Genomic DNA, 23,812 nt, shown 5'->3' on the forward strand with positions numbered 1-23,812 from the left:
TGGGCAAATAAAGGGACAACTCAACCCACCTCATGGGAGAATACTAAGACCTCTTTAGACACAGAAGTCACTCACCTTTCTGAGATAGAATGTATATTCCTCAAAGAATCATATGCATTTAAGTATTTGGGTAACTTCAGTTATATCTTAACACACCAAAGAAAAATGAATGACTGGTTAAATGTGTCATTTGGGTTTCATCCAGCATGCTCTTGAGAGCTTCCCTGGTGGCTCAGATGCTGAAGTGTCTGCCTACAATGAGGGAGACCCGGGTTCAATCCCTGGGTCAGGAAGATCTCCAGGAGAAGGAAATGGCAACCCACTCCAGTATTCTTGCCTGGAAAATCCCATGGACGGAGGAGCCTGGTAGGCTACAGTCCATGGGGTCACAAAGAGTCTGACACGACTGAGCGACTTCACTTCACTTCCAGCTTGCTCTTAAGTCTCCACTATGGTCATCTGTCAGCACCATAGTAATCTGTCAGGTGTAACTTGATTAAGAAGAGAGACCAGGATAAAAAGAGTAAGTCACTTGATGAACTTAAGGAATCAGTGTTGGAATCAATCTCTTTATATCCAAATGCTACATAATCCGGGAAACACAATAAAAGTAATATATATATAACCTCATCTTATCCTAGAAACAGTATGGGTTTTGGAAGTAAATGTATCTCCATCTTAAAGCTACCTTTTTGTTTACATTCTGTAAGACCTTGAGGAGATTACTTAAATTTCTTAAATTTGATTTCATCTTATAAAACGGGAAGAAAGATAAGAACTTTATATGGAGTTGTGCAAGGATTAAGTGAGATTTGGTATAAGTACATTGCATAGCAAGTACATTTTAGCTTTATAATATATGATAAAATTAATATTAAAAACATTTCATAAAGAGAAATAAAACATTCACTGTGTAGCATACACCTTAATTTTTAAAAGCAGAGAGGTGATGAAATATTTGCACGTTTACTAGTTAGGTAAAGCATGGCAAATATTCCACTTAGTAAACCAGCTTATCACTTAGCATCTCAATCTTGTTTCCTCATCTATAAAATAAAAGACCATTACTTCCTTAATGTTTACCTGTGCTGTATCAATGGTAACTATTTTTTTTTAATTTAGTTTGCCTAAGTAACTGGTCTCTTGTTAGTGTAAATAATATGTGTTTATATACAATATCCATGTTGAGTTAAAAATGCATGCATGTATGCATGCACATGTTGAGAAGAAAAACTATAAGATGCTGTATTAACTGACAGACCCTTTAGAATTGTGTAAATGTAACTATCCAAATGTATGATGGGTTAGAATTTTTCACTATGCCTTTTATTATACTAATTGTGAATGTGTTTGTCTAATCAGATCCCAGCCTTCTAAGCTTGATAGATTCTAGCAAAACACCTTGTACACGGTGCAGAAGCTAAATAAGTCTTGCTGAAATTAATTGTAAAAAATGAATGAGCTTTGCGCAGTGGCAGTATCATAGTCAATGATGTTTATCCGAGGCACGATTATTACTAATTGAAAACTTTTCCCAATACCCCACCATGACCACCTGAAATATAGTCGGCATTGGCAATTTTTGATAGTCTCCACAGAGACTGAATTTTTTAAAAAAATGAATGGATGTATGAGCAAATTTTCAAAATTTATTATGTTCAACGTGCTTAGGAATTTTACTAGCCACTATTTTAATCAAAGATCAAAGGATAATTGTTCTAGGCTGTATATTTCTTATTTTGAGGCCTGAATTTAACAGGTTCAATTGCAATATCCTGAGTACATGTTTGACTATAAATGTTATCATCGGTAGTCCTTCTATTAATAGAATAAAAATTAGGGTGAAACCTAAAATATTTGAAACAGCTATCAAATTCATTATCTAAACTGTATTGTGAAATATCCTTTGCCATAAAGTAACCATTCTGACACATCCTAAAACAACTCATCAGTGTCAGCAGGCATCGGCACCTGTTCCCTCGCATTAGCCTGAGCAAAGGGACACTCAGTAAATTGGTAGAGCTCTGCTGAATGATCGCAAGGCAACTCCTGAGGAGCCAGATAGCTTTCCTTTAACTCAACACGTAAATTGGTGCCATATTGGTTTCTGCAGAGAATAGATTATATTCTCAGTTGGTTGTAAGAGCTAAATTTTCTTTTATATCCTGTTCTAGTTGCCAAATAAATACTGATTCTCTTGAGCATATGTTATGTAATAGCCATGGGCTGGAAGAAGGGTGCAGTACTGGAAAATGATTTTCCAGTTTGTGGGTGATAGACACTTCTTTGTAAATGTGTCACTTTCGTGTCCCAGAGGAACTAGCCTCAAAGAACATATAATATGGAGACATGTAAATTTTATCTAAAGAGCTATATTGTATGACTATTTACTGAGTTACAGCCCTACTCGACTATTATTATTAAAGGGGTATCATTATTAATATTATTATTAACAATAATAAATATTATTAAAGGGATCTTTGTTGGTTGCATTTAACTATTTAGATAAGGCAACAAATTGTTTTAGAAGTTCCACTTAACTAGATAAGAATGAGCATAATATCTATATTCTGTATCTTGTAATAACCAGTAGTGGAAAATAATCTAAAAAAGAAGAAGTATATGTAAACAAAAAGAATGAGGATACTGTGTTTAATGGCCTTTATAAACTTTTAAGTTATGAAAACAAAGCATAACAACTACTCTGCTCTTCTAGTCACATTTATTTTCTTCAAGTGCTAATATATTAATCTAAAAACGTGTCAAGGATTAGTTTTTGAACTTGTTGTTCAGTCGCTCAGTCATGTCTGACTCTTTACAACCCCATGGACTGCAGCCTGCCAGGCTTTCCTGTCCTTCACCATCTCCCAGAGCTTGCTCAAACTCATGTCCATTCAGTCAATGCTGCCATCCAGTCATCTCATCCTCTGTTGTCCCCTTCTCCTCCTGCCTTCAGTCTTTTTCAGCATCAGAATCTGACAGCGAGTCAGCTGTTCGCATCAGGTAGCCTAAGTATTGGAACTTCAGCGTCAATCCTTCCAATGAATATTCAGGGTTGATTTCATTTATCAACTGGTTTGATCTCCTTGCAGTCCAAGGGACTATTCAAGAGTCTACTCCAACACCATTGTTCAAAAGCATCAATTCTTCAGCGCTCAGCTGACTTTATGGTCCAAACCTCACATCCGTGCATGACTACTGGAAAAAACATAGCTTTGACTATACGAATCTTTGTCGGCAAAGTAATGTCTCTGCTTTTTAATACACTGTCTAGGTTTGTCATGGCTTTTCTTCCAAGGAGCAAGCATCTTTTAATTTCTTTTAATTTGAATGTGTAGGAAGTGAAAGCTCTGTTTCTTTACGTGATTCCCTATCTCCTATCTTTTTATAAAGTTTGAAATTTTCACCGTGTGCTAAGATACATGGTAAAGCTAATTGATCAAATTCATATGTTTCTGTCATTACGTACAGGTCTCACTTCAACAAAAAATAAACATAGGGTTAAGAAAGTGGTGCACATTTTATTATAAACATATTGTTACTTTGCTAATCATTGTATCAGCAGTGAGGTGATATTGTATCAGGCAGTAAATATGTTGCCTGATGAAGTAAATCAGATTGTGAAATAAGGTGCACAATTTTAGTTGAAATATAATCACATCTTTGAAGATATATGACAGACCTAAGGAAATATGTGTTTCTAAAATACGACTAAATTTTGATTAACTACCAATGATTTGTCATTTTATAAATTCTTCTTCCTTTAAACCAGTGTTTGGAAACATAATGGAAAACCCATATTTCCTCTTTTAGGCTTAACCAACTGTGGTGAGGAAAACTTGACATAAATAAAATGCACCCATTTTAAATGTATAGCCAATGAATTCTTATGACTGTCACAAATAAGATACAGAATATTTCCATGACCCCTGCCCTTGATTTTCTTGTACTGTTTCCCAGTCAATCTGCTGTCCTCCAACTAGACAACCACAATCAATAGAATTGAGTTATATTACTATATATTAGTTTTGCCTGTTCTCAATGCACATATACAGTTGACTCTTGAACAACAAGGGTTTGAACTGTGTGGGTTCACTTACATTCATTCACAAGTACTTGAGGCTAGGACTTCAAAATATTTTTTAAATGAGTTATAATTGTCATATACCACTGTGTAAGTTTAAGGTGTAAAATGTGTTGACTTGATACATTTATATACAACAATATGATTGCCGATGTAGTGTTAGCTAACAGCCCTATCATGCCATGTGCTTCTCACTTCTTTTTTTCAGTGGGAATAATTAAGTGCTAGTCTCTTAGTGGCTTTGTTGTTTATAATACAGTGTGGTTGTCTGCCCTCACTATATTGTGCACTAGATCTTGAGGAATTATTTATCTACTAGCGACAGGTCTGTACCCCTTAAACAACATCTCCCCAATTCCTCCACGCTTCAGCCCCTGGTAACCAGCATTCTTCCCTCTGTCTTTATGAGACAGTTTCCCTCGGTACTTTGTATTTTCAGATAAGGAAAATATTGAGGAAGAATTAGGGAAGGAAAGGAAGATTGAAATGAATCCTCCAGGCGACAAAAACTTTCAGGTCTGGAAGGATTAATAAGAAGCCAAAGAACAGAAATTAAAAATCACTCTGATTTTAGCTCTAAAAACCAAGAGAGAGAAGGGGGAGAAAGGAGAGAAAAGGAATGAAAAAGAAAGGAAAAATCAGTTCCTCTGCTCCGGTGCAGATATTTCTGACTTTCAACCACAGAATGCCTGGCATGAGACTGAAGAGATGAGAAAAGCTTGAAGAACAGCTACTTACACCCAAAGCAGAGAAGTCTAGGGGTGAGATTAAAGATCCCGGAGATCTCCTTGGCCACCCCAAAAGCTGGAAGCAGCCATAAAGCGGGATGAGCTCTCCAAAAGTTTGGAAATCAGAAAGCTCATCTGTACAAAAGAGGCAGGTCTCCAAAACCACTCTAGTGCTAAGATTCATGTCTTACTGATAGGAAATTCCCAACCATGCTCTCAAAACATTAGAAGCTGTGGTGAACTGAATGGCAGGAACACTGTAACAAACTGCAGACTGAGCTTGATTGCAGAGTGGATGATACACTAGTGTAAAACTCCTAGAATAACATGGGAGGAAACCTACGTGACCTTGTATATGGTGGTGCTGTTTCACATATAATGTATTTGCAAAAGACAAATCTGTTAAGCACTGTTATCAAAAATATACAAAGAAACTCTTAAAACTCAATAATAAAAAATGATTAAAAACAGACCAGACTTTAAGAGATACCTGACCAAAGAAAAGATATCAGTTAAGTTTAGTCGCTAAGTTGTGTCTGACACTTTGCGACCCCATGGATTGCAGCACTCCAGGCCTCCCTGTCCATCACCAGCTCCTGGAGTTTACCCAAACTGATGTCCATTGAGTCAGTGATGCCATCCAACCATCTCATCTTCTGTCGTCCCCTTCTCCTACTGCCCTCAATCTTTCCCAGCATCAGGGTCTGGTCTTTTTTTTTTTTTTTTTTCAGGGTCTTTTCAAATGAGTCAGTTCTTCACATCAGGTGGGCAAAGTTTTGAGTCTCAGCTTCAACATCAGTCCTTTCAATGAACACCCAGGACTGATCTCCTTTAGGATGGACTGGTTGGATTCCTTGCAGTCCAAGGGACTCTCAAGAGTCTCCTCCAACACCACAGTTCAAAAGCATCAGTTCTACTTCTTTCCACTGTTTCCCCATCTATTTGCCATGAAGTGATGGGACCAGGTGCCATGATCTTAGTTTTCTGAGTGTTGAGCTTAAGTCAACTTTTTCACTCTCCTCTTTCACTTTCATCAAGAGGCTCTTTAGTTCCTCTTCACTTTCTGCCACAAGGGTGGTGTCATTTGCATATCTGAGGTTATTGATATTTCTCCAGGCAATCTTAATTCCAGCTTGTGCTTCATCCAGCCCAGCATTTCTCATGATGTACTCTGCATATAAGTTAAATAAGCAGGGTGACAATATACAGCCTTGACATACTTCTTTTCCTATTTGGAACCAGTCTGTTGGTCAATGTCCAGTTCTAACTGTTGCTTCCTGACCTGCATACAGGTTTCTCAAGAGGCAGGTCAGGTGGTCTGGTATTCCCGTCTCTTTCAGAATTTTCCACAGTTTGTTGTGATCCACACAGTCAAAGGCTTTGGCATAGTCAATAAAGCAGAAATAGATGTTTTTCTGGAACTCTCTTGCTTTTTTGATGATCCAGCAGATGTTGGCAATTTGATCTCTGGTTCCTCTGTCTTTTCTAAAACCAGCTTGAACATCTGGAAGTTCACGGTTCATATATTGCTGAAACCTGGCTTGAAAAATTTTGAGCATTACTTTACTAGCGTGTGAGACGAGTGCAATTGTGCAGTAGTTTGAGCATTCTTTGGTATTGCCTTTCTTTGGGACTGGAATGAAAACTGATCTTTTCCAGTCCTGTGGCCACTGCTGAGTTTTCCAAATTTGCTGGCATATTGAGTGCAGCACTTTCACACCATCATCTTTCAGGATTTGAAATAGCTCAACTCAAATTTCATAACCTCCACTAGCTTTGTCTGTAGTTATGCTTCCTAAGGTCCTGACTTCACATTCCAGGATGTCTGGCTCGACATGAATGATCACACTATCATGATTATCTGGGTCATGAAAATTTTTGTTTGTAGAGATCTTCTGTGTATTCTTGCCACCTCTTCTTAATATCTTCTGCTTCTGTTAGGTCCATACCATACCATTTCTGTCCTTTATTGTGTCCATCTTTGCATGAAATGGTCCCTTGGTATCTCTAGTTTTCTTGAAGAGATCTCTAGTCTTTCCCATTCTATTGTTTTCCTCTATTTCTTTGCATTGATTGCTGAGAAAGGCTTTCTTATCTCTCCTTGCTATTCTTTGGAACTCTGCATTCAAATGGATATATCTTTCCTTTTCTCCTATGCTTTTCCCCTCTCTTCTTTTCACAGCTATTTGTAAGGCCTCCTCAGACAGCCATTTTGCTTTTTTGCATTTCTGTTTCTTGGGGATGGTCTTGATCCCTTTCTCCTGTACAATGTCATGAACCCCCATCCATAGTTCTTCAGACAGTCTGTCTATCAGATCTAGTCCTTTAAATCTATTTCTCACTTCAACTATATAATAGCAAGGGATTTGATTTAGGTCATACCTGAATGATCTAGTGGTTTTCCCTCCTTTCTTCAATTTCAGTCTGAATTTGGCAATACGGAGTTCATGATCTGAACTACAGTCAGCTCCTGGTCTTGTTTATGCTGACTGTATAGAGCTTCTCCATCTTTGGCTGCAGAGAATATAATCAATCTGATTTCAGTGTTGACCATCTGGTGATGTCTATGTGTAGTCTTCTCTTGTGTTGTTGGAAGAAGGTGTTTGCTATGACCAGTGTGTTCTCTTGGCAAAACTCTATTAGCCTTTGCCCTGCTTCATTCTGTACTCCAAGCCAAATTTGCCTGTTACTCCAGGTGTTTCTTGACTTCCTACTTTTGCATTCCAATCCCCTGTAATGAAACAGACATCTTCTTTGGGTGTTAGTTCTAGAAGATCTTGTAGGTCTTCATAGAACCGTTCAACTTCAGCTTCTTCAGCATTACTGGTCGGGGCATAGACTTGGATTACCATGATATTGAATAGTTTGCCTTGGAAAGGAACAGAGATCATTCTGTCTTTTTTGAGATTGCATCCAAGTACTGCATTTCAGACTCTTTTATTGACTATGATGGCTACTCCATTTCTTCTAAGGGAGTCTTGCCCACAGTAGTAGATATGATGGTCTTCTGAGTTAAATTCACCCATTCCAGTCCATTTTAGTTCACTGATTCCTAAAATGTCGAGGTTCACTCTTGCCATCTCCTGTTTGACCACTTCCAATTTGCCTTGATTCATGGACTGAACATTCTATGTTCCCATGCAATATTGCTCTTTACATCATTGGACCTTACTTCCATCACCAGTCATATCCACAATTGAGTGTTGTTTTCGCTTTGGCACTGTCTCTTCATTCTCTCTGGAGTTAATTTCTCCACTGATCTCCAGTAGAATATTAGGCACCTACTGACCTGGGGAGTTCATCTTTCAGTGTCTTATTTTTTTGCCTTTCATACTGTTCATGGGGTTCTCAAGGAAAGAACACTGAAGTGGTTTGCCATTCCCTTCTCCAGTGGACCACATTTTGTCAGAACTCTCCATTATGACCTGTCCATCTTGGATGGCCCTATAAGGCATGGCTCATAGTTTCATTGAGTTAGACAAGGCTGTGGTCCATGACAAATAAAATATGAAGAGATATCCCACATGGTATATCTCTAGGGAAATGCAAAGTAAAACAATGAGATACCACCATACACCTGTTAGAATGACAAAATCTGTAACACTGACACCAAGTGCTGAGAAAGAAGAGATACCACAGGAATTCTCATGCATCACTGCTGGGAATTATGGTTCGGCCACTTTGATGTGTTTTTTTTTTTTAAAAAACAAAACATATTCTGACTATGCACTCCAGCAGTTGCATTCCTTGGTATTTGCCCAAAGGAATAACAACATAAAAGCCTGTCCATAGATGTATATTGCAACTTTATTCATAATTGCCAAAACTTGAGAGCAACCACGATGTTCTTCAGTAAGTGAGCAGATAAACCATGGTGCATCCCAGACAGTGGAATATTATTCAGCGCCAAAAGGAAATGAGCCTATGAAGCATTGAAGAGACATGGAGTTATCTTAAAATCTTAAATGAAAGAAGTCAATCTGAAAAAGCTCCATGTTGTATAATTCCAGCTCTATGACATTCTTGAAGAGGCAGTACTATGGAGACAGTATAAAGATCAGTGATTGCCCGGGATGGGGTAGGGAGAGATCAATAGACAGAGCTCAGAAGATTTTTAGGGCAATGAAAATATTCTGTGTGATTCCAAAATGATTAGTATATGTCATTATATATTTATGCAAACCAGTGGAACATAGAGCCCCAAGAATGAACCCTAATGTAAACTATGACCTTTAGGTGACTGTGGTGTACCAAAGTAGATTGATCTGTTGTAACGAATGTACCACTTCAGTAAGGGTTGTTTATTATCAAGGAGGCTCTCTATGTGTGGGAGCAGTTAATATATGGGAAATCTCTGAACCTTTCTCTTAATTTTGTTGTAAACCTAATACTCCCCTAACACAATCTAGTGGGTTTGTTTTTTTTTTTAAGTTTGTTAAAAGTTAAACTGGTTTAACCTCAACTTAATTTATGCCACATGGGTTCTCCCATTATTTTTCTGTGGATGGGGGAAGAAAGGGGACATCTCTGGATCTCTTCCTTTCATCAAGGACTATCATTATCTGGAATATAGTGCTGTTAAGTTTATTTTTGTATCCTCAACATTATGATATTGTTTTTTTTTTTAGTATATAATTTGTAGCTTATCCAGCATAATTGTTAGTGTGAATGTTTTTTGTAACTTTATATCCACACCAGATTACTATTTATAAGCATATTAAAACATAATGAAATATTTTATGCCTACACACAGATATACCATTTCTGTTGCTTTTCATACGTCTTATAAAAATTCAAGATTTCATCTGATATTTCTTCCTTCAGCCTGAAGAGAATGTCCTTTATATTTTCTTAGACTACAGTTCTTCTAGTAATGACGTTTTCAGTTTGTTTCTCTCGAAAGGTTTTTGTTTTGGTTCATTATTTATGAATATATAAATCACCACCCAGTTTGGCAGGCCTTTCTTTTTCTGGCAGCTCTTTAAAGAGATTTCTCATTGTCTTCCATCTTGCTTTGTTTCCAAAGAGAAGTCAATGAGGAGTAAGACATTATTTCTATCTTGTTCTTATAATGTGTCCTATTTCTGTGACAGTTTTTATTTTATTTATTAATTTTTTTGGGGGGGTCTGTACAGTTTTTAAAATTATTTTTCCTTTCTCTTTGGTTATCTGCAATTTGATTGTAATATGTCTTGGTATGTTTTTCCTTTTTTTAAGCTTGGATTTGGGGGTTGTTTTTTATGTTTGGAAACAATTGCCTTTATTTCTCCAAATATATTTCTACCTTACAGCTTTTGTCTGATATTCCGATTATATGTATGCTAGACTTTTGAAATATTTTTCCACAGGTCACTGAATTTTTGTTCACTCATAGTGTTTTGTTCCTCATAGTGTTTCAGTATGGTTAATATGTATTGCCCTGTCTCTAATTACAGAGATTATTGGAGTTCTTTGTTTGATAACCCTCTCATTTCTGATACTTTGCCCCATAAAGTCAGGCCACCTGAGAGTCTCTGCACTGCAATCTCAGCCCTATTTAATTGATTAAGACTGTTCATGCTTTGCCTTGATTTCCCTCCTTGTGCTGTGGTTTGGAAAGTGTCTCTAGGGCTCAGTGATAAGGTTCATTTTTTACCTCTTTTTTCAAGGATCACAGTTCTCTGCTTCCTTTCTTCCAGTGTCTGAAAACTGTAGTTTTATATATTTTGGTACAGTTTTTTTTTTTAATTTTGTTTATTGTGGAAAGGCAAAGTACTACTTATTCTGTCATAAACAGAAGAGTAAGACTATTTCACTTGTGGAGAATGACAGTCTTATTCATTGAAGCTGTATCTAATATGACATAAAATGGGCATAAAATAAAGCTATAAGAATAGATTTTATTTATAAAACTAAGTGCATCATTTCTAGAATAATTCCATATTTCATATTTTCATCAATTAAACAATTGGGTGATTTTCTGAAGCTGTTTTCCCTTTTTGTATTTAAAACTGCTTGTACTTTTTGAAAATTTTAATCACATATGTGTCAGTATTTTTATTTTTATGTTTATTTTCAAGAGCAAATACTTAAGATCAAGTTGGAAATGAAATTGTCAAGTTTTTAAAAATTAAATTTGGATAAATATAAGTGCACTGAGATTTTTCAGAAAAGAAAAATGGAATATGACATCTTCTTGGACTCACTGTCAAGTATTTTGATCACTGCTTTCTATAAACTATCTTCAAAAATCCACATTGTATCACATGAACCTTCTAATATTTAAGGAGCTCAGAGCATTTATGGTAAATCTGCAGCCTTTTAATTTTTGAGAACTAGATCCTGTATTTGCAGCTAGGATGTGAAGATTGTACTATTTTCAAGATAGTTTGTAAAGATGAATAAAATTTAATTAAAAATTAATTACTCTCAATATCTTGCCAGAAGTTTAACAAATATTCTCTTACTGTTTCTGCTCAGACATAAAAATTGAAATACTTGCACATTGCTAAATATGTCTAAGTTTTTGAATTTACAAGATGTCTTTTAGGGGGTTAGTAGACGTTTTCCTGATCTCCTGCCCTCCAGTCTGGGATGAATATCTCTGTTCTGTGAACCTATGAAGTACCCTGGGCGTATTTCAAAAACAGCACTGAATTTATAGAATTGTAATAATCTGTTGACTTTTTCGTTTTCACCATTTGATTTTAAATCTCATGAGGTCATGAGTGGTATATTTTTATCCTAGTGTCTATGTACTGACAATGCGGAGTTAATATTTTTACTTGATTAAATAAGCAAATGTATAGATTTTAATTTGCATTAAGAAGATTAATTAGGAATATGAACTCTATTCAAATGATTGGATGCTAAAACCATATTCTGTGTCTTCTCTTACAGGCTCTTAAATCTGATCTACAATGGAAAAATTCCTTTTTTATCTGTTTTTCATTGGCATAGCAGTGAAAGCTCAGATCTGTCCAAAGCGTTGTGTCTGTCAGATTTTGTCTCCTAATCTTGCAACCCTTTGTGCCAAGAAAGGGCTTTTATTTGTGCCACCAAACATTGACAGAAGAACTGTAGAACTGCGTTTGGCAGACAATTTTGTTACAAATATTAAAAGGAAAGATTTTGCCAATATGACCAGCTTAGTGGACCTGACTCTGTCCAGGAATACAATAAGTTTTATTACGCCTCATGCTTTTGCTGACTTACGGAATCTGAGGGCATTGCATTTGAATAGCAACAGATTGACTAAAATTACAAATGACATGTTCAGTGGGCTTTCCAATCTCCATCACTTGATATTGAACAACAATCAGCTGACTTTAATTTCTTCTACAGCATTTGATGATGTCTTTGCCCTCGAAGAGCTGGATCTGTCGTATAATAATTTAGAAACAATTCCATGGGATGCTGTTGAGAAGATGGTTAGCTTGCACACCCTCAGTTTGGACCACAATATGATTGATAACATTCCTAAGGGGACTTTCTCCCACTTGCACAAGATGACTCGGCTAGATGTGACATCAAATAAATTGCAGAAGCTACCACCTGACCCTCTCTTTCAGAGAGCTCAGGTCCTAGCAACCTCAGGAATCATAAGCCCATCTACTTTCGCATTAAGTTTTGGCGGAAACCCTTTGCATTGCAATTGTGAACTGCTGTGGTTGAGACGTCTGTCCAGAGAAGATGACCTGGAGACCTGTGCTTCTCCAGCACTTTTAACTGGCCGCTATTTTTGGTCCATTCCTGAGGAAGAGTTTTTGTGTGAACCTCCTCTCATTACTCGGCACACCCACGAGATGAGAGTCCTGGAGGGTCAAAGGGCAACCCTGAGGTGCAAAGCCAGGGGAGACCCTGAACCTGCAATTCACTGGATTTCTCCTGAAGGGAAGCTTATTTCAAATGCAACAAGATCTCTGGTGTATGATAATGGAACACTTGATATTCTTATAACGACTGTGAAGGATACAGGTGCTTTTACCTGCATTGCTTCCAATCCTGCTGGGGAGGCAACACAAACGGTGGATCTTCATATCATTAAGCTCCCTCACTTACTAAACAGTACGAACCATATCCACGAGCCTGATCCTGGTTCTTCAGACATCTCTACGTCTACTAAGTCAGGTTCTAATGCAAGCAGTAGTAATGGTGATACTAAAATGAGTCAAGATAAAATTGTGGTGGCGGAAGCAACATCATCTACTGCACTACTTAAATTTAATTTTCAAAGAAATATTCCGGGAATACGTATGTTTCAAATCCAGTACAATGGTACTTATGATGACACCCTTGTTTACAGGTAAGAAAAACTAAGCCAATTTTTATACTTGCCTTACATCTTAGTGTAGGGCTTGATAAATACTGCTGATTTTTTAAATTGGCAGTGCCACTCTGTGTTATAGTTGAAATGCTCCATATTTTTAAGTATATAATGTAAGGCTCATGAAAGGTGAATACATGTGGGGAAATATTTTGAATGGTGTTATTTTCAGAGAGTTCAAATTTATATTTAATATTATGCTTACCTACTTTCTTCCCCTCATCTAAGAGATGTGACTATCAGAGAACAAGATTGATTTATTTTAAAAATTCAAAAACATACCAGAACTTACACATCCACATGAGTGTTCTTTCCTTCAAGGAAGTCCTGTTGGGAGGCTATACCATTATCCCAATAACGCTGCCATTGCTCAAAGCACTTTTGGAATTATCTTTAGAACCTTCGTCATACTATTTTGAATATCCTCAGTGGTGGCAAATCTTCGTCTTTTGAGGGTGAATTTGAAATTTGGAAACAAGCAAAAGCCATTTGGAGCCAAGTCTTGTGAATAAGGTGGGTGATCAAGATGGGTATTGCCATTTTTGGTCAGAAATAGGATGTAACTATAAAATAATGAGACTGATTTTTTGAGTGGTTGAGTTATGTGTGTGTGTGTGTTGCTTCATATACACTGGTTCTTAAGACAGTTCCAAAGAGAAAATTTATAAGTATTTTGAGCAGTGAATCAGTGGAGTTAAATAGATAATCTCTGGGTAAGGACATTGGTGGAGAATTTATATCTGACTTAAAGAATTTCTGGTATGTTTTTCTGAAGTTCAGCCTCATTGATTTATAGTCACATCTGGTCCAATTTTTAGTTGGAAATATACATTTTTACCTTTTCATATAATTTCACTCATGATTAGACTACTATTACTCCTAGGAAATGATGAAAAATTATGCCTTTAAAACACATATATATATGTATATATGTGTGTGTGTGTGTATATGTATAGTCTCTAAGCTTTCCTGAAATAAAATCAAATCAGTTCTTACACACCTACACACCGATGAATTCTTGAAGATAATTTGATTTTCACTTATGTATGGAAATGAGAGAAAAAAAATTTTTTTTTTTAATTAGCATGGGCTGGTAGGAAAAAACAAAACTGGTCTAACTAGTCATGTGACCAATCCTGGGCAAGGTTCTACCTGGCTGAGTTTTAATTTTCTCAACTTTAAAAGGAAGAGATTAGAGTAAATGTTTTCTAATATCTCTCTCATCACTAAATGTATGGGGATATAGACTATGATGTATGTATACTAGCATAAACTAGTTTTCTGTTGTCATACTCAGCTTTTCACTTAGGCTGTGGGTCATTTAACCAATAGTCAAAGATGAGCATACACCCCTACCCCTTTCTTTCCTGTAGCTGCTAAATAGTCTGTATACTTTGAACATTAGCTCTGTGAAATAGGTCAGTTTCTGTTTTCCAAGATCTAAGATTTTAATCTTGCCATGACAAGTAAATTCTCTATGACCCTGAGGAAAGTGCTTGAATTCCTGACCCTAGTGTTTGACACATGTATAGAAGTGATAATGCCTGCCTCACACTGTCCTTTTGAAAATGAAATAATACATATAAAGTGTTTAGTAATTCTTATTTTTCCTGGTAATTACTAGTAATTTACTAGAAATTACTCTCACTAGTAATTCTCTAGTATTTCTCATGCACTCACTAAATGGTAGTGATTTCAACAAATACATGCTAAGTTGCTTCTGTCGTGTCCGACTCTGTGCGACCCCATGGACAGCAGCCCTCCAGGCTCCCTGTCCACGGGATTCTCCAGGCAAGAATACTGGAGTGGGTTGCCATTTCCTTCTCCTCAACAAATAAGTACTCTGACCTAAAATTTTCTCAGTACATTTAGAACACATTGTTTAGCTATAACAGATTAGCATTGCCAAGTCTTGAAATTTCTCAAACTCTTTCAGAGAAAAAGCAGAGTTTCAAGCCTTTTTTCCAAATTAAATCTTAGTCATATATGGTTGCTACCGAGGAGAAAAAAGTAGTGGAGAATAGGATGCACAGAAGACTTCTGTGATGCAGTGGATTCAGAGATGTCCTAAACTCGTATCCAAACTTACAAACCATGTTCTGAAAACAATTTCATAAGCCCCCAATGGGGAAGATAAGGGATTTATGCTCTGGTTCAACAGTTCTGCCCTGTTCATGATTCTAGGATAACATTTCTCATACATTTTCTTCAACCTCATTTAAGAAATAGAAACATACTGGGACCCAAGTGTTGAAGATGTAAGAGGGGGTTTGAATAAAGTACTTTAAGCTTAGTAATTATCTTAGTTATTAAAGATAGATTTACTGGGTACCATTCCATAGTAGCTTATAACTGATTTGGAAAATAAATACTCTGAATTGCATTTTCAATCAGGTTTCTAATGTGATTGCCAGTGTTTTCCCTTCTTTCAAATTGGCTTTTAGTCACAGAGGTGTTGTAAGTGCTAAATGGATTTGTTTAGTAGTCAGATAATGTCACAGTCACACCTTTCAAAAGCAATTTGTCATAAATGCTTTTTTAGCAGTGGCTTTTATTAGGAGATCTGCTTTGCCAAGCAATGTAATTAGTAAGCTTGTCAAGCCATGGTGCAGGCACCATTAATATAACGCAGAATCCAACAGTGACTTTTCGCCATTTTAAGTGGGTAAATATAAGATTAGATCATTTTCTCATATTTCATATCTGTTATAAATGTGCTTATCTTAATGAGTGCTGAAATGAAACAGAACTGAAGCCATAATGACTCTGTGTGTCTATCTGTTGTGTTTTTAATATTAACACAAATTCCATTGTCCCTCAGAATGATACCTCCTACGAGCAAAACTTTCCTTGTCAATAACCTGGCTGCTGGAACCATGTATGACTTGTGTGTCTTGGCAATATATGACGATGGCCTCACTTCCCTCACTGCCACCAGAGTCGTGGGCTGCATCCAGTTTACTACGGAGCAGGATTACGTGCGGTGCCACTTCATGCAGTCCCAGTTTCTGGGAGGCACCATGATTATTATTATTGGTGGAATCATCGTAGCCTCTGTGCTGGTTTTCATCATCATTCTAATGATCCGGTATAAGGTTTGTAACAATAATGGGCAACACAAGGTCACCAAGGTCAGCAACGTTTACTCTCAAACAAACGGGGCCCAGAGCCAAGGCTGCAGCGGGACGCTGCCCCAGTCTGTGTCCAAACAAGCAGTGGGGCACGAAGAGAACGCCCAGTGTTGTAAGGTTGCCGGTGACAGTGTGATACCACCGTCAGAAACGTGTTCGAGTCAGGACTCCTCCGCCACTACCTCTGCTTTGCCTCCTACCTGGACTTCAAGCACTTCTGCGCCCCAAAAGCAGAAAAGAAAGACTGGCACAAAGCCAGGTGCCGAAGCGCAGAGCGAAGCCGTCACAAACGCTGAGTCCCAAAACGTGAACAGAAACAACTCCACTGCCTTGCAGTTAGCTAGTCGACCTCCCGATTCTGAGGGGCCCGCGTCTAAACGAGCACATTCAAAGCCAAGTAAGTTTCTCACCTTGCCTGCTGAGAGAGCCAGAGCAAGACACAGGTACTCCCTGAATGGAGAATTAAAGGAATACAATGGTTATATTAACTCACCGAACACCTGTGGACTGTTTTCTAAAAGAAGCATGTCTATGAATGCGATGTTAATTCAGTCCAGCAGTTCTGATGGGCATAGTGGAAAAGCAACTCTTTCAAATTCTGAGTGGATATTGGAAAGCACTGTGTAACCTATTATTTCTTTTTAATGAAAATTTTTTTTCAAGAACTCACGTAGGAAATTGGAATTTGACATGCCAGTCTTGTCTCTCTGATTCATGGCTAATAGAGCCATGGCATATAAACCCTATAAGGTATAGTTACTTCATACATATGTGTATGTGTGTATACATACATACACACATATATATGTATATGAAGGTCATATATTTAAAACTGTTTAGGGAAAAAGCGGACAGCAGTGCCTTCCCCATTTTAGGATCGGCTTCCAGGTTCTGCAGTAGCAGACCACAAAATGAAAGTTGTCATAGGAAAAAAAGAAGTCTTGCATAAATAATTATATTTCCTCCAGTCTTACAAATTACCACCTATGGATGATTGATATTTTTCAATGAGTAGCTTGTATATTTTCTTTCAATGACAGTGGCATTTGTTTTTAGGCAAGGATTTTCAACAACAACTCTGTGTTGTTATGTTATTTATAATAAAATATTCAATTAAGTATACCCGGACAGTGTTAAAATAAGTTCCCTTTTAAACAACATTCTTAGTTCAGGTGCCTTAATGGTTCTGTGGTATTTCTCATCCACGACACTGCTTTTTCAGTGGAAAGCAGAAGAACATGCCATTGATTTTTCATTTATCAAAAAAGTCAATTCAGTTTTAAGTCACAGGCCAGTTTTAAGTCATATGCATCTGCCTGGGAATATGAAGGTGTTTTCATTCATTCAGTACACATTTGCTGAATGAATGAACTTTATATTTTTCTTAATGCAAGTTAAGTAGAGAGACAAAAATACAAAACTGCCTTTATCAAAGGGGTATTTATTTTTATCGTCAAGTAAAATAAAAATCTTCTAATGGAGTTCTTATTCTATTTATAAGCAATATAAAGTCATTGTTCATTAACTAGATAGTAGTTTTATTTTTCCCTTTTGCTCTATAATTCTGAATTTGAATGTTTATCTCTTAGAGTAAATGTATTTATTATTTGAATCAAAACATGATGAAATTTAATTAGAAATTATATAGCTTAGTGGGAATCATTTAAAAAAGCATTTTTAATTTAGTCAGACAATAATATTGTTCCTTAATAACATGGCATTCTTGGACAGTCACTGAAATCAAGGTCTATAGAAAAATTGCTCTATCTACTCTTCAAAATTTCTACAGTATTATATTGTAACCTGATGATGTTTTATGAAAGATCAGTAAATAGGGCTTTAGTTTTTTTTAATTATTATTGCTGCTTTTTTTGTTGTTTGTTTAGTTTTTTTTTCTGAGAATACGAATCATGTGGGCAACTTGCACAAAAAATTTTAGCCATAACATAATAAGATATGTACTTTATATAAAGTATTCCCTGCAAGTAAGTTAAAGACAGAGTGTAAATTTATTAACTCTTTCAGATTACTTGAAATACTGTTTAAAACGCAGGTGAGCAATGTCCATCATTAGTTTAATTTTCTCTTGCTGGAAACATTTATAAAATTTAAGTCTCATGCATCTGCCTGGATATATGAAGGTGTTTTGACTTGACCAAGGCACATTTTATACATAATATATCGTGATGACATTCAAAAGTGGATTAGGTTAAAGCAGTTAGAGCTTTCTGAGTTAGTCTTGAAAAAAATTGTCTAACAGATTTTCAATACCTTAGATGTTTCCTGAATGTCTTCTATGCCCTGCTTCTCTTTCTAAAGTTTGTTTTTCCCACCTCTAAAATGTAATTGGCCTTCCTGGGTCTGGAATACAGCTCTTTTGAGTAATAAATTAGATCACTGTGTGAAATTATTTTGTAAAATCAAAGCATTGCTCAAAGTGAAATGTATTTTCAACACTATTCTGTAATCACTAATTTCAGCTAAACAGTTTTAGTCATCATCAATTACTTATTTCTTCACAAAGCGCTGACTGACAAAAAGCATATTATTTTTCCCTTTCCTAATTTATGCCTTCATGGTTTTAAAATATCCTGAATACATAAAATTTTTTCAAGACTTAAAGAAATGAATCCCCAAACAAGGGGTCTCTGGCACTATGAAGGTTGTGGTCAAGGTGGTGCTGCCGTCACGCAAAACAGGCAGCAGCTTAGTGTATCTGCTACAAGCTACCAATTAACAGCGCATTTTCTATTTTCCAGTTGTTTGCATTTTTAAAAATCAATTTTCCTGCTTATGTTTCTAATGGGACTTTAATTGAATATCTTTTATTTCTCATAAACATTTAGAATGGCATAATACCTAACCATGTGAAATTTATTCTGTTTGACTAAAGCCATTGAAACTATTTAAATTGTTATTGCTGTTACAAGACTGTTTTTAGGGTGAATTAACCAAATGCTTGAACACTTACTCTAGAAATGATAAGAAGGCCTATGTTCCTGTCTTTTAAAAGGTTTTATTTGAGCAAACGATGTGAACAAAAATTAGCGTATCAAGAGAGTCATATGTTACTTGGTTTTGTTGATTAGTATATGAAAATGTTTTGCTCAGGGCCATCTCAGTGTGAAGTGGCTGAAAGATAAATCCTTGGGAAGGTTGGGGGGTGATTTAAAGATACCTGGTATAATATCTTAAACACAGTAGTTATTCAGATGAATGAATGAGCAAATGGATAGATGAATTAGTAAGTGAATGGAGCCCGGGAAGAAGGCTCAATATTCAGAATTTTGATTAATTAGCACAATAATTTGTGATCCAGATAATACATTGCTATAAGCAAGAAATTCTGTCCCTCTTGTTTTCCTTTGTGTCATTTCTCACATTCCTTATTTAACCAACTTCGTGTATGTGACCCATAGCATATGGTTTTGGTGTTTGTTGTTGCTGACTGTGTATAGGTTGTATATGTTGTTTTTGCTTCTCTGTTCTTAATTATTTTTCTTTAATTTTTAGCCATTTTATGCTATGGTTTCAGCTTGTTCACGAACAAACTGACAAATAATATATTTACAGATATTTACTCTAAACATTTTTTAAATTTTATGTATTCCTGTGTTGCTTTTTGTTTTGGATAATTGTCCTCCAGTTTGAAAATGTCAAACCACTATTAAAATATGCCTTTATTGAAAAAAATATACATAATATATGTGTTCCATAAAGGAGTAATGAAACATTCAAAGCAACTTCAAAATCCTAAAAGAAACAAAGTTTGGTTTGATGAATATCATTTACTTTCAGCTTGCAAATAGATTTACACAGAGGTGCATTAAATATGATCATTTTAAATTAGATATAGTAACACCTTTGCTGAAGACAGAGTATTTTATACATTTTTGAATAGTTGAGGTCACAGTATGCTTTTTTATGCTTTAGGCACTTGATTTTAGCTGCTTTGCTAAAATAGTTCACTAAAAAAGCTTTAGAATATAAGTTTTTTGAGCTGCTGTGAGCTACCTATAGAATCAACAGTTTTAAAATCTGAACAACACATACTTTCTCCACAAGAATTTAAAGAATTTTTAAAAATTAAGTGTCTTCCACCTTTCCAAAGGAATCTCTTATCTTTTTTCCATGAAGTATTGGGATGGCCAAAATGTTTGTTCAGTTTTCCCTTAAGATGTTATGGAATCTCTGAATGAATCTTTTGTCCAACCCAACATTTTCTGCTTTACCTTTAAACCTCAAAAAAGTACTTCCAAACTAAATTTTAATTATTTTAATTGCTTGTATTACTAAAAATAGATTAATATTTCATTTATAAAACTAACACATTAATAAAAAATTATCACAAAATTCATATCAATAGCCTTTTGCTTCCTAAAATTTAGTATTTCCTCCTATGTTTATTCACAATAACAAACTTAAAAACAATCATTAAAATCCCAATAGTTTACAAAATTTCAAATACATAAAGTGTCTTATTGTACAAGAATCACAAAGGTAAATGGGCATTTTTTTAAAAGAAAACTGCAGATATGAGTCCATTTTCTTCTTGGTGTGGCAGGATTCCAATTCCATCTTTTATGCTATGGAAGCAGTGCTCATTAATATTAGACGAAGTGAAGACTCTACTCTCTTCCCCTTGCTTAACCTTCTCTGGAGTCTCAGGAAGAGTCCAGTCTTTCCAGTTCAACAGTGTTGCAGATTCTTGTGTGTGTGTGTGTGAAGTGACTGGGGAAAGGATCTAAGGGGCATCAGATGGAATAAGGATTATTTTTCTTGTCCTCCTCCTCAATTGGTAATAAAACATAATAATAATGATGATGATATTAATAAAAATGACAATTCACCTTATAATGTTTGTGAGTTAAATGTTAGCTGAGGTAAATTTATGGATAAAAATTATCTCACTTTTAAAATTTCACAGACTAAAGAGAAAACAACCAAAATTAGTGACTGGAATTTTGTAATAGTTTCAGAGCTCTGTCCTTCAGATCACTCAGTTCTTTCCCTCCCATGCTAAATAAATTTACATGCTGGGATTACAAATACAATTGGTTTTATCAGATTTGGTGGGTTTTTTTTTTTTTGCAACTGAAAGCATCCCTCTTGTAGCAGTACAGAATAAAGAATGGTAAACACGTTACAGGGATCAAGTCATCCTAAACACATGGAATTATCTGAAGAGCGGCATAAACACTGACAGTTCTGGGAATAAAATATGAAATTACTTCTTTAAGATAATACATCTGAAAAAAAAGATAATACATCTGCAATTTCATCAAATATTACAAATACTCAATACAACAAAATAATCAGTGTACCATTGTCTTCTGATTTTTTTCAGCTATTTCAAAGTTAAAATTTAGGATAATTATAGTATTTTAAAGTTTAAGTAATCTAAAGTTACCATCAAGTGAAATACATCATATGCTTATGTGTCTACATATGTTCATATATATATATGTGTGTGTGTGCAGATATATATCTGCATACATATACTTAATTAGCCCTTTTAGATTGTAAATTTGAGTCCTACAACATGGACTGTAATTGATGTAATAAGATTAGAGTTAAGTGGTCCAGCTATCACAGAACTTCTCCCAGAACAGCTGTCCAAACTATACTTGCTGTCTATCAGATTACAATGAAATATAAACTCTCTAGCACAAATATATTTTTCTGAACATCTGAATGATGGGCATCTATACAGTTGATCTAGTTCATTCATCTTGAATAGGTGACTGTTATAGTTCATGAATTTGAAAACAACAAGAAATTATCTTCAAATGCATTTAGGGGAATGCCATGAAGTCTCTCTCACATCATGTTTGAAACTGGATGTACATTTATTCTTGCCTGAGACTTGAACTAGACATTTATTGTGATTCTGCCCCCAAAACATATCCATGCATTCTAAGTCACTTCTGTCATGTCTGACTCTGCAACCCCGTGGACTTTAGCCTGCCAGGCTCCTCTGTCCATGTGATTCTTTGGGCAAGAATACCGGAGTGGGTTGCCATGTTCTCCTCCCAGGGATCTTCCCGCCCCAGGGATCAAACCCACTTCTCTTTGTCTCCTGCTTTGGCAGAAGGGTTCTTTACCACTGATGCCACCTGGGAAGCCCAAAATGTGTCCAATAAATAATTATTCTGATAACATGAAGGGGCTTATGAAATATATTCTGGGGGCTCTACCATAATATAATTTCCTAATTATTTTTTTCTGTATAATATAAACAGTTGCTTTCATGTAAAACCTAATCTCCAGAGTTTATTGCAAATTTTTACCAATATTTATGCTGGAGGTATTATCAAAAGACTGTTTTGTACTATTCTCATCACAGCCGCCTGTGAGCACTTAGAATGACATATTCCTCGGACACCTAATTTTTTCTTATACTTTGTCCCTTCTTAAAACTTGAGTATTGACTTTAAAATGCAACATTTGGGAAATAAATAGAATATGTACTCTACAGGGCTATTTAATGGTATTAAGCATTTATAGCCAATTGGAATATACGTGTGGATATTTAAAGGCAGAATGTTTGCATTTAGAACATTACTGTTCTATATAAAGATGCATGGTTTTATATAAATATAAATGGTACTTGGCAAAGCATGCTATTATCTTTGGGATTATTGAATAATTGTTTATATTGTAAATGATTATTTTACACATAGTGTAGTAAATAAGATAAAACTACATTTCCTGCTTTGGATTGTTTTCCTTGATGTATCTTTCCATATTAATCATATGCAGCTCTGTGGTTGAAATTAACTTTGAGTAAGAAAAATGAATAGAAGCCCAATTTTCTCATTAAACTCTTGCAGGAAAAAGTGCATTCCATATTGATAATTACTCATTTTAGTAACTAGAACAATATTTTTAAAAATTCTGCCTTTATGTTATTATGTATCAGGGAATAGCCATAGAGAACTATAAAGTATTATAAAAGTCAATTATAATTAACCCAAGAACTAGTGAGTTATTACAAAAAAGAAGTGTAGATAAACCTTTGTTAAGATGAATCTTACCAAGATTTCAATGAAAAGTATTATAAGGCCTATTTCATAAAAAATGAACTGTTTATGACGCTGAAAATTTTATTCCCAGATGCTTTGCCGACTAATGTTGACCAGATTGTCCAGGAAACACAGGTGAGATTCTTGTTATTTGTCACATGCTTCAGTACTTAAGTGGGTATATTATTTTATAAATGAATTTTTAATTTTTGTTTTGCTAGTTTATGCAAGTTGTTGACATTTTCCATTAAAACTTACTCAATGCTCAATGGTAAACCATGAAGTTCAGTTTGGTTAAATGAATTTCCAGTTCCTAAATTTAGACAGATTTTCAGTTAACTGAATATTTCTGATTCATATTGTAAGAATGAAGAGAATACCAATGTAATTTTGGAGTCACTTTTGTAGTCACGCATGGTATCATGTGTATTTTTATAAATATTTCTAAACATGAAGACAGTAGCTTGATAGGAATATATTCACTCATATCCTTGACCTCCACATAATAGAAGCTGAGATGATATATTGTGCTTCACTGA

At 35.6% G+C, this 23,812-nt stretch overlaps 1 protein-coding gene and 1 non-coding gene across 5 annotated transcripts in view; both read left to right on the plus strand.

The window, feature by feature from the left end:
- The window catches only part of LRFN5 (leucine rich repeat and fibronectin type III domain containing 5), a 291,026-nt gene that overhangs the window by 262,275 nt on the left and 4,939 nt on the right, over window positions 1–23,812 (plus strand). For 2 of the 4 annotated variants that reach the window (XM_043922377.1, XM_043922378.1), the window contains exons 3-5: window positions 11,692–13,096; window positions 15,939–16,645; window positions 23,365–23,408. In XM_043922377.1, coding sequence (XP_043778312.1) covers window positions 11,712–13,096; window positions 15,939–16,645; window positions 23,365–23,408 — 2,136 coding nt within the window. In that variant the 5' untranslated portion in view covers window positions 11,692–11,711. Of the gene's footprint in view, window positions 1–11,691; window positions 13,097–13,514; window positions 13,631–15,938; window positions 16,646–23,364; window positions 23,409–23,812 lie in introns of those variants that run through there. The other 2 variants (XR_006344479.1, XM_043922379.1) reach the window with 2 other exon arrangements.
- Window positions 1,461–1,601, plus strand: LOC122707246. Its single transcript, XR_006344763.1, has one exon. It is a non-coding gene; the product is annotated as a U4 spliceosomal RNA (small nuclear RNA).

Source organism: Cervus elaphus, chromosome 13 (assembly GCF_910594005.1).
Source record: "Cervus elaphus chromosome 13, mCerEla1.1, whole genome shotgun sequence".
NCBI classification, from domain to species: domain Eukaryota; kingdom Metazoa; phylum Chordata; class Mammalia; order Artiodactyla; family Cervidae; genus Cervus; species Cervus elaphus.